This window comes from Drosophila novamexicana, unplaced genomic scaffold (genome assembly GCF_003285875.2).
Source record: "Drosophila novamexicana strain 15010-1031.04,08,12 unplaced genomic scaffold, DnovRS2.1 tig00000008-arrow-pilon, whole genome shotgun sequence".
Classification (NCBI taxonomy): Eukaryota; Metazoa; Arthropoda; class Insecta; order Diptera; family Drosophilidae; genus Drosophila; species Drosophila novamexicana.
Genome location: NW_020824765.1, coordinates 1,727,443 through 1,744,820, shown reverse-complemented (window position 1 = coordinate 1,744,820; position 17,378 = coordinate 1,727,443). Strand labels below are relative to the sequence as shown.

Genomic DNA, 17,378 nt, shown 5'->3' with positions numbered 1-17,378 from the left:
GTTTTTGGCCAACTTGCTCGCAACGTGCCATTCGCGTTGCCACGCGCACATATCGATAACAATCGATATGCGATGAGCTGTCAACGATGTGTATAAAATTATCGAAACTAACCACAATGCGCAACCCTGAAGAAAGCCGCAACGTTGTGAGTAAAAGTGTTTGCTGAAGAGATATACAATTTATTAATTAATTAAAAACTTCGCGAACTATTTGGACAACGCAAGTGAAAAAATGTCAACAGAGGACTTCTACTTGCGTTACTATGTCGGACACAAGGGAAAGTTTGGACACGAGTTCCTGGAGTTCGAGTTCCGGCCAGATGGAAAACTACGCTACGCCAACAATTCCAACTATAAAAACGACACCATGATCCGCAAAGAGGCATTTGTCCACCAATCTGTCATGGAGGAGCTAAAGCGCATCATAATTGACTCAGAAATAATGCAGGAAGATGATCTGCCGTGGCCGCCCCCAGATCGGGTTGGTCGACAGGTGAGTAGGCGGATTGCTTCGTGTAAATGCCGCCAATTTGTATGTACATACAAATATTAACCATTGCATTTCTCCACTTCAATAGGAACTGGAAATTGTTATTGGCGACGAGCACATTTCCTTTACTACCTCAAAGACAGGCTCATTGGTGGACGTGAACCGGTCAAAGGACCCAGAAGGCTTGCGCTGCTTTTATTATTTGGTGCAGGATCTGAAGTGTTTGGTCTTTTCTCTCATCGGTCTGCACTTTAAAATTAAGCCTATATAAAAAATGTTGTCGCAATCTTCCCCAGCTGTATTCAACTCATTTATATATTCTATACATAAGCTTAATTAGCAGACACACTTAATTTTGTAACGATTTACTACAAATGAACAACATATATATCATTTTGTACGATGGTAAATAAAACAAAAGTGTTAAGATTGCGCTGCGGTGATCTGCATGTCAGCCGTTTACCTGAGAATTGTTTAAAGCCATTTCAAAAATAAATATCTAAAACATTGAAGGAAGGCATTTTAATCCCATATTAATCAGGATCAAATGCTGCCTATCTTCTGTCTGGAATACTATATAATATAGGCCGAACTTAAACCCTATTAGGATTAAACTATTCCAAAGCTCTAATAGAGTATTAAGAAGCTGAACCAAACATACGCTTGGATGTCAAAACATCCGGCTGTCGTGTTTTTCCAGAAAAAAGTAAAAGTAAGTATATATACTAGGCATAGTCGACCAAACTGAACATGATTCGTACTAAATTTTAAGGGATGTATTCAAATAATGCTCTTAATAAAAACTAGTCGTAATATCATTTATTGAACAACATATTATTGTATAAATTAAAAATATTTAGGTGCTATACATTTGTACATATATGTCTAGACTAAATAATTGGTATTTATAGACAAACCTTATGCAATGCATCTTACAGAGTATGGGTTAATGCTAATATGTTAAAATGCTGCCATATTTGACAATTAGAATTGTTTATAAATAGAGAAAATAGCTCAAGATTTGAATTTTATCTTAGATCTATGTAAACTACAAGGCTTAAACTTAAACGGATATAAAAATTAAACAGTTTTTAATGACAATTTTGTGTAGAGCTTCACAAAGCGCTCCGAGATTCGTAAATTGAAATGTTTCATATGTTACTAAATTCAGTCTTTGGGGTTACTTAGCAGTTAATTCATAGAACTACGGCACTGCACTGTGAAATGCACATTTAAACTAGCTAGAGAAAGCTCTTGTAGAGCCGAATGCGTAAATCTCAGAGTCATAACTGCGGCTGCTGCTGATGCAGGGCGAGTGTAGCCGCGATGTTGGTGCTGGCCCGCTCCAGATAGCTGCCGGGCATGGGGCCTAGTCCTGGCATTTCCAGTTGCTGGTGTTGTTGCAGTTGCTGCTGTTGTTGCTGTTGCGGTGCTTTGAGTAAACTGGGCGATGCCTGCAGCGGAGTGTTTGAGCCCAGGCCTGCACTGCTGCCTCCTGGACTGGGCCCGCCCTCTTTGAGTGGACAGCCGATAGTGAGGCGCACATGTAGTCCAGACTCTTTTATAAGATTGACAACATCGCCGTGCGACATGCCCGCAATGTCGATGCGGTTAACTGCAATTATCCTGTCGCCCACTTTCAGCTCGCCACACCTATCAGCCGGACTGCCAGGTATAAGTTTGCCTGTGCATAAACGAATTTAATGTAAAAATCATTTGCTTTTCGAATGACATTCAAAGATGTGTGTTCATACCAATTGTCGAGCCGTAGTAATGATTAGACGAGGAGATTATGACAAAGCCAAAGCCCTCGTTCTCATGGCGACTGACAATCACGTCGTAGGGATAGCGTCGGAGCTGCGCCAGCGGCGCTTGTTGCAGCAGCGGCGCCCGTCGCCTGCGCAGTATCATGGTGACCTGTCCGCGCACGGCTGACTCGCCCACCAGCGAAACGACTTTGTGATGCGAAGAGTTTAGCTAACCCAATTGAGAATGCAAAGCAATGCAGTTTAGTAACGAAACATGCTGTGAGACGGCGCGATGCGACTTACCACATTGATTCCATCGATGCTTAGGATCTCGTCGCCGGTGGCAATGCGGTGATCATTATCCGCTGCGCCGCCAGGCACAATGTGGCCAACGGTCACCTGAGAGCCCTCCTCAGTGCCACCTACAATGCGAAAGCCGAAGCCCATCGCCTGCCGTTCCAACGTTACCTCGGTCAGCTCGCACTGGTCGGCATCCTCCGAGGCATCCAGCAACGCCCCATTGCGCCAGCTGGGCGAATGCTGCAGCTGCATCTGCTGCTGCTGCTGCTGTGGCGGATCCAAATTGGCGAACCCTACACGTCGTCTGTCGCTCAGCAGCTCGTTGACGCGCCGCTGCATGCGCTCATTCTGAATGTGCGCCGCTTGCAATGGCGAGTACTGGCCGGTGGCCGCAGAAACGGGCGGTTGCTGGACGTAGTAGCCCATTTGCGTCGACTGCTGGGGCCGTTGGTAGCGCTGGGCCTGGCAGTCGTAGCAGTAGCAGGACTCGTGATGCGCCAGCGGCAGGGGCAGCGGCTGCATGCTTGGTGGCAAGCCGTAAATGGGATTGTAGCTTCCTCCATCGCCGACATCGACATCGACGCTGCTCTGTAATGTGGCCTCGGCGAGGCGCTCGCTCAATCGGCTCACCATCTTGGGATAGGGATCCATAAAGGGTATGTCGTCCAGCTCCTGCAGACTATTATTCGACTTGCCCTGGGCCTGCAGGTGCAGTGATTTGTTTTCACCCGCCGCCTCTACATCCGTTTGCTGCAGCTCATTATTTGGCGTCAGAACGCGGGCACGTCGCGTGTCCACCAACGGCGTCTTAGGCCGCATAGGCAGCACCTCCTTGGGCTGGGTGCTGTACAGGTCGGCGGTGGGCGTCTTGCTGCGAAAGAGTCCGCTGCCTACAAAGTTTTTGCGCAGATTGGCCACATTACCCACGCCCAGCTGGCTGCCCTGGCCGCTAGCCGCTTGCTCGGGCGGCGTGCGTTGTATCTTGAGGGCGGTGGGCGTGGTTTGGCTGCACTCCTTGAGCAACTCGACCACATAGAAGTGTGGCTTGTTGCGCACGTTGATGCCGTTTATCTCGAGCAGCACGTCTCCCTCGAGCAGCTGAGTGCAGCAGTTGCGGTCGAGGATCTTTTTTACTATCTGACCGCAGGCAGAGTCGGCGATGGTAAAGCCAAAGCCCATGGCTCCCTTCATAATGGAGAACGTGTAGAGCTCCGGCTTTTTCATGAGTATGAAGCCACTTCCACTTCCAGCAGCCTTACTGACGCCTTCGCCGGACAAATCCAGAAAATTGTAATTGCCATCCATGTTCAGGTCGACATTTAAACGACGCTGCTTCTCCGACTCGGAGGCAAGTCCATCCACGGCCATGGTGGTCACCACCTCGGTATTGGGATCATTCGGATCGAAGGGCAGTGGGTATCCGCGGCACACCTCCAGCGCAGCTGTCTCTCCGGGCAGTATTGACTGAAAGATGTTCACCATGTCGTGGTGGGTGTAACCCAGGACGCAGGTATCGTTCACATAGACCAGCACATCGCCCGTCTGCAGCTGGCCATCCAGCCAGGCGGGCCCGTTGGGCACCACGGTCTTGATTTGCAGAAACTCCTCCACGTCGCTGCCGTTGCTGCCATCGCTGCCGACGATCGTAAAGCCCAGTCCGCGCGTGGACTTCAGCAGCGTCGTGTTGATACGCTGGCCCTGCAGCTCCGCCGGATTACGCGTGAACTTGTATGGCAGCTTGGCAGTATTCGCAATAGGAATTGTTGCACTTGGCATCGGCGTTTGCCTAGCTGCCGCCTCCTGCGCTGCCGTCGGCGTCTTTGAACGTTGCTGCGGCGGCGGCGGAGGCTGTTGCTGCTGGTGCTGTTGCTGGAGCTGCATCTGTTCCTGCTGTTGTTGACGCTGTTCGGCCGCACGTCGTTTGGCTTCCAGTACGGGATTCTCGTACTGGGTGCGACGATTAACGTGATCAATAAAGTACATGCCGTACATAGAGTCTTCGATCTTCTCCCAGCCATAGGGCAGCTCGTCCTCGCAGCAATCCTCCAGTGATTTCTTCTGATACTTGGACAGACGCGGATCCAGCCAATGTGAGGTGCCCGTATTGTGGCTACACAAAAAGAAATTGTTATTATTACACGCGCTTTATAGCTAGCTGCTTGGTCTCACTTACTCTATGAAGTACAGCTCGCCTCGTTCCGTGTAGGCAGTCTCCCATTTCGGCGGCAGTGGTCCTAGGCCATCGCCGGGATCCTCATGATTAGTCTGATTGATATCTGCAGCACCACATTCGCTGCCCATGCTGCTGTCGCCGCCTTCGCCATTATAATATGTATTTTGCAAAAGGTTCTCTGCAATCAAAAGAAAAACAGTTTAGTTTTTGATTATAAAAGAGGTACACGGAATTATTTGGAACAGAGAAAGTCTGAGTATCCTTCATAGAAGTTATCTAGAGCCCTAACGCACGTCTTTCTGCGTCACATCCTGAAGGCGATTTGAGTGAGAATCAATGAACTCAGCAGCACACAAGCTGACCTCAAACCGGATATGTGCGCCCCACAATTAGCTCTTGCTTGAATGCCTTGTCACCCTAGTCCATGGCTAGGTCATTTACGGCAGGGCAACTCCCTTTGCTAGACAGGTGTGCAACCAGCCGAAAATAGTTTAGCCCGGCCCCTGATTTGGCATGTTGCACGGGCCATTGCTAGTGCAACGCTGCTTTTTGTGGCCCCTGTTGAATGAACCGTAAACTGTTTGATCATCAACAGCAAGCAGGTGTATTATTAACCACAAAACAACTCACAAGAATGGTGCTAGAAGGGCTTACCTGGGCACCTGACCCAGTTTTTAGCGCTCCCTAGTGTTACTGGCTGGGAAAATGAATCTTGAAGGATGTAATTATTTTTATCATCAGTTTCCCAGAAGAATTTTCATGCCCTAACGTCGTTTGAGCTCTACATTAATCACCAATTAATCAGTCTGTCAGTTATTCAATCTCCAAAAATAGTTCGAATTTATAAGGCATAGAACCTTCTTTATTTAAATAAACTGCTGACCAATCATAAAAAGATATGTTCAACTATATTAAACTTCCAAGTTCTACATATCTATTATAGTTATTGTAATGTCTTCATTCCGTCTCCGTCTCACGCTAAATTACACAGCGATGCTCATTAAAACAGAATCAAAGCTATTAGATGAAATGTCAGATAACTGTGCTCGAATGAGAAGCGGTCCGGGTATCGTTAGCCCATATAAAGAAGTCCCATATGCATACGAATAGTTTTTATAGGCATATTTTTCATATATCTACATATTCATGCAGATGTAGCTGCGATGTAAACATCACTAAACGAATTGCAATCCGGCGTAGACCGGAGCAGACTTCGCAAAAATCAAATTTCTAAACGAATCATTTGCATAGAGTAACATAAATATTTATATATGGGGCGCTGTAAGGGCTGGCGGAGCGGGGCGGGGCGGGCGAGGCGGTGTTTTATTGCCAGACGGCAAACGGTAAACGAACGCCTCATCTTCGATTCAGTTGGACATGAAGCAAGGCGGACTACAGGCCCCTCCCCCTGGGCGCGCTTTTGCCAACCAACGTAAATAGAAGTTCTACCATGTAGCACAGTGTATGTACATGTGTGTGTGTGTATGTGTGGAGGCTGCATAATCCAGAAAGTGTGAGCAAACGAACGAACGAGCCCAACTACGGAAGTTGTTGGCGCTGCGTTTTCGCTGTGAATCTGTGGCACAGTTTGCTTTAACGGGCGCTCCTCCGCCCAGTTCTAGGTCCCCTTCTGCCGCCCTCCCCGCCCCCTTTCCCCGTCAAACGACTTAAATTGTCTGGTTGTGTAAATATTTGTGGAGCGAACGAAGCTATTTGATCAACAGATGTGGCACACAAAAATACAGTTCTTTTGAATGCAGAGCACACACTTTTTTTTCAGTGTAAGGGTATTGAAAGTCGAGCAAGTCACAGTTTACTCCATTTCATTTACGGCTCTCGTCTCAGCTTGTAGCCCCTATAATATATTCCCTTATCTATGCAAAACATTTGTTATCTTTCCGGTTCCTTGTATAAGATAAGAAAAGTAATCGAAAATTTGAAGAAAATACTAATTCAGCATGGTTTCGGATGGAATAGACATAAACAAGTCGGGCGTGCTCGACTAGCATACCCTACAAAACACACACAAAAACCACAACACACAAACTTTGGCTTCTTCTTACCAATTTTGGTGTGCCTGTGTTATAATATCCGAATTACGTACAAAAACCGATGATTAAGAATCGATATTTATCGATATTAAGAGAGAGGGAAACTGTCGGTTTGTATGGTATACTTGAAATATATATTATATATATTTAAAGCCATTGGCTTTTGTAGATCTAGATCGAGAAATTCATACAGAAAACAGACAGGTTTGACTCAGCTCTTCCCCGCGATCAAGAATATATATACATATATTACTTTATAGGGTCGTAGATTACACACATTTACACTTAAGCATTCCCTTTCAATGGGTTTTTCTACTACAAAACCCATGAAACCGATCGCAATTAGAAATTTTCTAATGCCCAATTTATCCAAAAGGCTGAGATATGTTTGCATTTAAAAGTCAATGAACTGTTCCTAAATAGAAACTTGCGCTGTTTCAATTGTTGACTACGCCCAACTTCATATTGGGCGGACACATGCTCGGCCAAGATCGCCAAGATGTTTATATTTAGCTGTGGCCCTCCGAGTTTAGAGCTTGAGAATGCATTGTTAATCTAACAATGAGACGATGTTGGGAACAGCTCGTATCTCTGCAACTCCATGCGCATCTTTTATGCCCCGTCAATCTCTTTTCTGCAATTAACCCCCATTTTTGCGTGGTTATCGTTGTCAATCATGAAGAAACTGGAAACGTAACCACTTATTATGAGTAATGGATATGGCTTGATTAACACAAATGCAGAAATAACACTTCATTTAAGATAACCGCAGATTAAATACCCTTTCAGATGACATGAAATTCTACTACAATTACCTAAATCAGTTAATTGATTCAGTTCTTCAATGTTGAGTCTGTCGTATTATATTTGAGCAATATAATATCTTAGCATTAAAACTAAGTTTATTTCTGTACATTTATATCCTCGTGAATAAGGGAATATTTCCTTGAATGCATTACATATTTCGTGAGCAAATCGAACTACCCGCTGAAAGGGTATAGACACGCATGTTCTCTGATCTACAGATTGAGAATTGTGAATCGACCAAGTCGGGAGGAGCATGACTCACTTTCATTCGAGGAATTCGAATATACTCGCCAGGTAAGTCTTTATGAGAAGCCCATTATATTTCGACAATCAGTCAGGGGTGGATCATGAAATGCAGGAAAACAAGCTACCAACTCCGGAGTAGGGTCAATGACAGTGACGCACAAAGCTGAATGCATTTTCAAATTTACCTGCAAATGGAGGCCACAAAAAAGAGAAGGATAAAAAGAGTAAGAGGGAAAGAAAAGTTCATGTCATAAGGTATTTTCACCCTCTTCTGTTTTTTTTTTAGAGGGTACTTTAATTTAGTCATGCATCAGAAGAAGACATTTCCAAGCCCGTTCCTTGAGCAATATTAAAATCCGAGTGGATATATAAAAATGAGTGTAGTTATGAAATCCGTCCGTTATTTTGCCATATGTCGAAATTTGCCGGATCGACCCGAAAAGTAAGTTTGTGCTTAAGCAACTTTATTGAAAATTACGAGTTTTACCTTAGCTAGCTTACCTTACCTTACCTTAATATCGCACTAGAATACCACTAGAGAACTCAATAGACCGATTTAGTCGTTAGTAAAACCTTGAGTCAAATGTCTACAAGGGTATATTATCTTCGGCTTTCATTCTTGTTTTTTTCTTTTCAAGTCGAGTGCAAGCTATGTGTCGTTGGAAAATAAAGTGCGCGTCCCACATTTCAATTAACTATTCAAACCATGGAATGTGGAAATAACTAGGCGTATAGCTAAAAGACCGAAGCAGTCGAAAGAGCCCACCAAGTGGTCAATCTATTGAATTGAGCAGAAGTCGAGCCATGCCCTCTTCAGCTCTTCTGCTCCCTTCCATGTGCGCCACACAAGTAATTAATGTCATTGAGTCAAGCAATGTGCCCCACTTCAGGACTGCCGCACCCGCTCCCGCTCCCGTTTCGGCCCAGCTGCAGAGTGAAGGCAATGTCTTTGTTCACAGGCGACCCTACAAATATGAGGAGCTGGTGGCACCTACTGCCTGACGATGGAGGTGCTCTTGGCTGCTCTTGAGGTGCAGCTGATTCATCATCGGCTGGCAATGTGGAATTGTGGCTCCTTGCACAGTTGATGCTTGTGCCGCATAATGATGGCATCTAATTGGCTTTGCTGCTTCGTTAACTTGGCTTACACGGCACGCCATAAACCAAGAGGCGGCCCGCTCCCCTCTCAGCTCTCATATGCAGCCCTCGAGAAGGTGTTTTCCTTTTGCATGTCACAATGTTGTCGTAATCAAGAAATTAATAATCGCAGCGTCGGCGACGGTTCTGCTAATTGCCACTGACATGACGCGTAAATGATAAGGCAACGGCTGAGGTGTTTCCTCGTGGGTGACCATGGAGTTCATTGCCACCAGACGCCACTCGGGGCACGAACTGCGTCTTCTCAGAACAGAAGCGAGAGCCTCACACTTTTTACCGCATGAAAGCAACGCGCTAATAAATAAGTTTCATAAGTTTCAACACGCCCCGCACATAACAAAGGGATATTCATCATCATGAAACACACCTGCTTGAAAACTAAGCCAAGCGAGACATTTACCTTCCACAGATGATTCTCCGATTAGGAATGTCGCTTGGCGAAACTTTTGTTTTAGTTTTTCTGTTGGCCTATTTTGGTCTTGTTTCGGAATTTGGTCTGATTGCCCACTCCTCGTTAAATGAGTCTTTAAACTATAAATATTAATTTTCCACATCATGTGCATAAACAGACTAATGCTTGCCACGCCCACACGCCCGATCAAATTTAAAGCAGCCCCCACACACCTGACATGTGGGTCGATTTGGCTTTGGCGTCAACTCGTTCGGCTTGGGGTTTCATGAATGAATGAATGAGTGTGGCTGTGACTGTGGCTGTGGTTGGGCCATACTACAATTTACTACGTTGCGTCCCAAGACGTGAACAGTGTGAGACACAGACATAAATTAGATGGCAGGTGGGTTCCATGTGCCACATTCGCAAGTGGATTAAGCGGCGTTTGCTCTCACATTACAGTGCATCAAATGCCACTCGAAGAGTTTCGAATGAAGGACACATGACTGAGAGTGTTATTGAGTGTCGCATTGCATGACCACGAGTTACTCCATGCTCAATTGCCATACAAGTCGGTAGTCGGGAGTGCCCGACTAGCAGTTACTACTGAACTTTCACCATATACAATCATTGGTTGTGCTTCACCCTCCCTCAGCCTCACTCGATAGAAATTTAAGTTTTGAAAAAATCGGTGTGTAATGTCCGATTTTTTTAGATCTCAAATCTGGCTCAGCTCTGGCATCCAAATGTGCTATAAGCTCCCAATATTCTTCGAGTTATGAGAAGTTCGTTGTGCGTTTGATCTACGATTAAACATGTATTTAAAGTTGGAGCATTTGGAGCTTCTGAGATCGAGGCATTAGCAGAATGAGGAAAGCGCCGAGAGAGACAGAGGAACCGAGAGCATGATCAGCTTGATCAACTCAGTTCACCTGACCAAATACTTTATAGGGTCAGTCACATGAGTTTTCACATCATATCATACCCTGCATTGCCCGTTTTCAATGGGTATATAATTACTTCTTAAACATGTTGATGGAATTTATTAGCTTCGAAGTGAACTGCTGTTGAACTTACTCTTGAACTAAGCATCAGAGGGAACAAAGCAAACAAACTCAGCCAAGACGATTGAAAGTGAACTGAGTACTCGTAGAGCGAGAAGACCCACAAGCAGAAGTGAGAAATGGGTTCGACTTACAACTGATCCATTGTCTTAAGTTTTTCCAGTCGAGCATGAGGTGTAAACAATTGGCACGTGTCTGCTTAAACAAAAGTACAAAACACAAGCCGTAAAACAGGCAAATCAATTGAACTCTTTGCCCGCTGTGCAGCAAATGTGTTTCTCCGAAGCCAAAAGCAAATTAGTTTGAAGTCTTATTCGTATTTTGTTTATTTTGAACAGCAGCTAATTTCGTCGTATTGCAAGTGCATTCGAAACCGAAACCAAACCCGAAACCGAGCCAAAACTGAAGTGGCTGCCCTCATGCTGGCCATGTGGGCGGAAAGGGGCATCTATAGCTTGGTCTGCATGTGGTTCTCTATATACACTGTCATGATTAACAGCCAACAGCCAAACTGACCTCAATTTCCTCTAGAACTGTTTGGCCTAGCCCATCTGAATCACTTATTCAAAGCTGCCAGCTCGTAAGTCAACTAATGCTCGGACGAAAAGAGGCGTTGAAGATTATTTACTTTAGAATAATTATATAATATATTTAACTTGTATTACTCTGTAGCGATACAAATAAGGTAAGAAAAGGGTATAATTCATTAGCTGAATCAGGCTGATTCGATTCCCCAGAAGATCCCTATGCACGAACGCGGCAAGTCCGGAAATTATAAGAACTAGAAATTTTCAAATCGGACTCTAAATACCAATCGTATTCTAAAATAAACTAAAGAAACAGCATAAACGACGCCTCATACCAGGGAATCTTTTAGTCGATCACTCCCGAGCAGAGCACACTTGTATTTCATAAAAGACTAACAGATGCCTGGCAGGGAACTGGCAATAAGATGAAGAGCATGAGGCATTTAGTGAAATGTAGTCTCTTACCTTTGCTGCCTTTCAAGATGCTGCTGGGATGGCCTCCAGTGCGTCCGCTTGTGGAGTTGCCGTTGACGCCGCCGCCGTTGCCAATATACTGATGTTGGCCAGAAACTTGACTGTTCAGCGAGGAGGTGCCGCCCAGGGAGGCGACATCTTCGCGCGAGGCGTGTAGCGATGCGGACGTCGACGTGGTCGTGGACTTCTTGATGGCGGGTGGCGGCAAGCCCAGAGGTGGACCAGCTGCTGCTGCTGCTGCTGCTGGCTTGTGCATTGGATAACTGTTGCTGTCGCCGTTGCCAGCAACAACAGCTAGATCTGCGCCGCTCGCGTCGTTGCAATTGAATTTCTTGGCATGATTGGCCTGGCTACTTCCGTTGGCAAGGTTAGAATTTAGACTCGAGTTTCCGTTAAATGTTGCAAAACTGGTTGAGGCGACGCTCGACACAGCAGCAGCTGTTGCTGTTGCCGCTGCTGAACTGGCAACAGGATGTGGATGCGAGTGCTGGTGGGAAGCATTTAGCACAGCCGACGCTGGCGCCAACTGTTGCTGCTGCTGTTGATAATAACGGCTGTTAAAAAGCTGCTGCTGCTGCTGCTGCTGTTGATGTTGGTGTTGATGCATTAGGTAATCAGTCGAGGCTGGCGCTGCCGCCGTCGAGGTTGCTGCCTTTGCCAGCAATGCGCCGCTTCCCGCTCCCGCTCCCGTGCCCGTTCCCGCTCCCGTCGCCGCCGTCGCCCCCGCCGCCGTTGTAGTCGCTGTGATTATTGGCATCTTCTGCACGATCTTGTCGAAAATAAACTTGTTTGTTCCTCAGCTCTAACTCAAGCCGCAATTATGGTATATCTATTTGCCATTGCGAGCATTAGAAGCGTTTCATCTCGGAATAACTTTTGTTGCCATTCGTTCGGTTATTTTTTATTTAATTTTTTTTTTTCATTTAATTCGTATAATTTACGATATGCTTTGTCTAGCTGCTGCTGCTGCTAATTATTATCTCGTGTTCGCTTTGTCATTGGGCATTCATCAAGCACATTTGACATCATCATCATCGCATTTTTTGCCTTGCATTGTGAAAGCGTTGCTTTAAACTGCGAAATGCCTAAAACCAAATAAAAATCATATAAATAATTGCAAATGTGACAAAGACGCCCCGTGCCCATGCCCAGAGAACTGCATTACAATATACAAAATTAAATTCAATTTTACCTAAAATTTCATTTACACACAACTTTTTTTTTTATATCTCCAAAAGAAACAAAAATTATTTTTTATATTTTATATTTTACTATATTTATTTATAATATATATTCTATTAATTATTAGTTAAATTTATTGAGCTTTTATTTCCCAACTCCTAGACGATACAGGAAAAGCTTGTCGGAGGGAAGAACTCAAATTGATATTGGAGCTAAAGCAAAGTAAGATTCCTCTAGCGGAACATGTCCGCAAAGAACCTACCCTATAGCCAGCTCCTAGGTGTCTAAATATATATATGTTAAGCTCTCTGTATAAGTTTTAATAATACATACATTCACACACAATACGACGCATAAGTTCACACACACACACACACACACTCCTCAAATTGTGGACGGAGTGAAGTACTATTATCTATTATTATCCATACGAGAGCCGATATTTCCAATATTTGCAACTCCATCTCATAAAAGCTCCGAATATGCATAAAGAATTATTTACTAAGAATCGATTTCCAGCGCATAAAGATAGTTACTTTTACTTTCCCTGTTATATTCATTTCCTTACTTCATTTCACAGCATTTGCCCAAGCAGACGCTATTTAACTTAATATATATATATATATTTCTGACAAGAAAGACGATTAAATCTATATTAAACAGATTTATCTGAGTGTCTATTTACTTAAGAACAAATCTTTAAGTTGAAGGGTCGAGAAGCTTTAGAAAGTTGAAATTATATTGATGACATTTGCCACAGATCCGTCGAGTTTTTCCATATAGTCTATATGTATATGAGTAGGCCGAATTGGAAAACCTTATTGTGCATGAAACAAAAGTTTTAAAACGAATTCTAGAACTCAAACAACAACAGCTTATACACATGTGTGCATCTTTATAGCAAATTGGCTTTAAGCTCTACAAAGAACTCATTTATTCCCCGTTTGCACTTGGAGAACTTAGTCATAAGGTTTTTACTTCATTATTTTAATGGGAGTAGCGTTTGTAACTGCTTTCTTTCCGCTTTGATAGCGATGAGTTAAAAAAAAATAGTAGAAGACGTCACCGACATCGTAGAGTACATATCATTATGATCAGTATCAAGTAAATATAATATAATAATATAATCGTGACCGTTTGCCTGATTCTATGCAAAGTAGTCTGTCAGTCTATCATAGCTAACGGTATAAAGTTTTGTAACAAATGTTTTGTCTTTCAAGATACGTCTAAGAAAAACCGCATCAACATTGGAATATTATATGATATTGCTTTAATGGAAGAAACGTTCGAGTTTTAGTATCTAAGGAATTATTCTTTTCTCCTTCAATTCAAAACCTTTTCAAAAGCGACTCTATTATGTGATTCCTAAGAAAACAATCGATCGAAAATGTGGCTTTTTCATAACCCTTAAAAGGATATTTTATCTTCATTCTATCCAAGCTGCCGTTCTTACTTCGTATTCGTTTTCAGATAAAATATAAATATCTCCACTAACAATTTAAAAATGAAAATCCAGACAAATTAGTTAAGTCGCCGCTTTTAGATATTTGCATAAACCCCAAAACATTATAAAGTCTAATTTCCCTCGAAAATCCAAAATGTTGACTCATGCAAAAAATTATGAATTCGAATGCGGGTTTGAGTTGCAAAAAAACATAAGAAAATTAACTGTGCGAAAAAAAGGGGCAGCAAGCACGGCAATAGCATTAAATTCCTCAAGCGAAAAATTTACTCCAATAATAAAAAGAAAAACAGAAACAACAACAACAACAAAAAAAACACTTCAAAAATTAAGAGGCACAGAACACAACACAGTCCTCTATATAGGGAGCTGCGGCAACAATCACCAGCAAAGAATGCCAGCAACGGCAACAACAGCAACAACAACAAAGGGAACAACAAAGGCGAGAAACGAGTTTTCAGACCATGCCACCAGATCGACCAGTCAGACATGATGCCACAAGCAACAACAACAACAACAACAAGAACAAGAGGCAAAGGTAACCCCCACATAAGCATGGACACATGTACACGTACACACACACACATGCATGCATGCATGCACTGTATATAGTTGAACGTGTATTGGTATTGTTGGCATCTGCACTTGCCGCGGGACGCAGACGCAGACGCAGGAGAGCCAACAACAATGCACTGAGAAAACGAGTCGCTGACGCCGCGAGACGCGACGCGACGCGGCCTGCGGTCAAGAGTCGGCACGCTCTCTATTTGGATCGCTGGCGTTGTATGTCGCACGTTGCACGCTGCACGCTGCAAGCTGCTGCTGCCACCTGTCGCTAAAAACAAAAAGGCGAAAAGTGCACGTAGCTGCAGTTGCAGTTACTTTTAAGCGGCAACAATAATTTCACTTCACGGGTGAAATTCACCGTTTTTTACTTTTCCCTTGCTAAAACCACATTAGGTTTTTATGTGGACAAACCTGGCTGGATGCGCAGAGGTGCCGCTAAATTTATAGAGCAATTAGCGGCGGCCGTCAACTCAGACTATGAATATGATAAAGTGAGCAGCTAGCTTAAAGCTGTGTGTGTATGTGTATTTAGTTTAAGTTTCCCGCAATTATCGTGTATGCGTGTGTATATTAATGGGAAAAACTCAAGTTCATGGCAATGAAAAAAAAATGAGTATGGCAGAGCAGTTTTCCCATTACATATTTCATCTACTTTCTATGATACGCGCTGATATGTGGAATGTGGTCAAATCGACACAAGGTAAACAATTTCCAATTTTGTTGTGCTGTGAGCAACAATAATAACAGAAACAGAAAAAAATAAACACTTTCATTTTTCGCACCTCTTTGTTTGCTTCGATTTGTGTGTGTTTATTGATCGGCAATCACAGCGATCACAACAAACGCAGGAACTGAAGCTGGCAGCCACTTTCCATTTCGGAGCATGAAAAACCGCAAACGCGTTTTCCAAATTGCGCGACACTCACACACTGTCACAGAAACACACACACACACACACGCGCGCACGACTTGTGTAAGGTGATATTATGGATATGTTTGAACTTGTTATTGCTTTGATACCTCTTGAAAACGCGTTGCACCTGCGCCGCAGTTTGTGGTTTTGGGAAAAACTAGTTGCGTGCAACTCGCTTCTGGGTAATTTTTTAATAAACGTTAAATGTATTCTAAATAGCTATGCGTTTTTAACATTACACTGCAAATTATTATTTCCCGCTGGAAAATTTCGAGAGTAAACACGCGCGGCTCAACCGAATCAAACGGAATCTCAACTACAACTAAGCGATATATTACTTGATATAATATCGATACTCGTTAAGCGTATACCTGTTGCTCATACAAAACACACACACACACACGCGCGCAAAATCACAAAACAAATAACTCAAAGCGCATTTATAGAGTAAACACCGGAATATAGAAATGCAACACGATTATCGCACCGTTACGTACAATACTTTTTAATAGTTTTATTATATCTAAGAAATTTTGTTTTTAAAAATTTAAAACAGCCACAGCGGCATTAGCAATTAAACAATCACTCACGCACGAAATAGATGCATTTGATATTTTCAACATATCGATATAATGGCAGTGAACGCATTTATCGATGTCTATTCACCACGAGTTGGCAATTCACAGCGATAGAAATGTTTTTATTTTTAAATGTACTGTCTGTTAAAATAAATTACGACAAACACAGCAACCATGTAGGACTTAAATATTTTATTACAACAAAATGTATAAGTGCAAGAAACTTTCTTTAAAATATTTCTAAAAATTCACTTATGTATATTTCCAAAATTATTTGTTAACCATTATAATATAAAAACAAAAAAAAATTAAATAAAGCCAAATTTACCGTAAATATGGAAATCGGAAGTAAGTTGCAGCTTAAGTTTGTTATGCCTGGACGAGTAATCAACGGTTGTTGCCAGTTCCACTTTCCAATGATCTTGAGGTTCGAATCTCCGAGGCATTCTGCATTTTCGACATTCACGGCGATAAGTACATTGACACGCGAAATGTAGGAAATGTGCTAAGGTTTTTGGGTTGTGTACCAACAGAAAAGGAAGTCAATCAAGTTATTGCAGCCACTGAGTCTGTGGAGAACCCTGGAGAAACGCATTTACAAAAGTTTATGGCACACGTTTCTCCTTTGCTTATGGATCGAAAGTAAGCGAAATAATAATCCATTTTAAAACGTATATTGTTTTTATGGCACATATTTGTAACACACAGAATGGAACCAGCCAGCCCGGTACAAATTTTGGCTGCATTCCAGGTTTTGGATCCAGAAAACAAACAATTTCTTACAAAAGAGTACTTTGGAAAGTTAATGAAGGAGGAAGGAGAACCATTTAACGATGATGAATTAAAGGCTATGTGGCCAGTGGCAATAGACCCGATTACGGGAAATGTACCCTATGTGTTCTACATAAATCAACTAAAGGTATGAAGCGCTTGCTTGTTCGGATTTCTTAATAATACATTATAAAAAATATAATTTAAACAGCACAAAACCACTATTTATGATGTCGCTGATGTACTCAAGGAGGAGCTCGCTGCTAACGATAAGGAAAAGAAAAAGGAACGCAATCCGGTGCCATAAGCGCATGGCCTCTAATCTATTAAGGTATAATGTAAATGATATAAAAATTGGATGTGCGTGAAATTATATTAGGAGTATATATATTTGTATAAAAATATTTTTTATTTTGTACATCTTTGTTACACTTAATTACTTATTAATTTATTTAATCTAATGTAATCTCTCAGCT

The 17,378-nt window shown here is 42.9% G+C and overlaps 3 protein-coding genes across 3 annotated transcripts; 2 read left to right on the top strand and 1 right to left on the bottom strand.

The window, feature by feature from the left end:
* The first annotated feature begins 74 nt into the window (after positions 1-74).
* LOC115770762 (protein mago nashi) lies at positions 75-981 on the top strand. Its single transcript, XM_030716212.1, has 3 exons — positions 75-146; positions 226-493; positions 579-981. Exons 2-3 carry the CDS (start codon positions 233-235, stop codon positions 759-761), a joined length of 444 nt encoding a protein of 147 aa, XP_030572072.1. The 5' UTR covers positions 75-146; positions 226-232; the 3' UTR covers positions 762-981.
* A 332-nt stretch (positions 982-1,313) lies between these two features.
* Positions 1,314-15,669, bottom strand: LOC115762907 (membrane-associated guanylate kinase, WW and PDZ domain-containing protein 1). Its single transcript, XM_030705288.1, has 6 exons — positions 15,423-15,669; positions 11,421-12,514; positions 4,712-4,889; positions 2,542-4,648; positions 2,245-2,467; positions 1,314-2,174 (listed from the first exon to the last, which is right to left on the bottom strand). The coding sequence occupies exons 2-6, from the start codon at positions 12,184-12,186 to the stop codon at positions 1,774-1,776; spliced, it is 3,675 nt and encodes a 1,224-aa protein (XP_030561148.1). The 5' UTR covers positions 12,187-12,514; positions 15,423-15,669; the 3' UTR covers positions 1,314-1,773.
* A 714-nt stretch (positions 15,670-16,383) lies between these two features.
* LOC115771140 (dynein regulatory complex protein 8) lies at positions 16,384-17,290 on the top strand. Its single transcript, XM_030716714.1, has 4 exons — positions 16,384-16,479; positions 16,536-16,773; positions 16,840-17,050; positions 17,114-17,290. Exons 1-4 carry the CDS (start codon positions 16,467-16,469, stop codon positions 17,207-17,209), a joined length of 558 nt encoding a protein of 185 aa, XP_030572574.1. The 5' UTR covers positions 16,384-16,466; the 3' UTR covers positions 17,210-17,290.
* Positions 17,291-17,378: the final 88 nt, after the last annotated feature.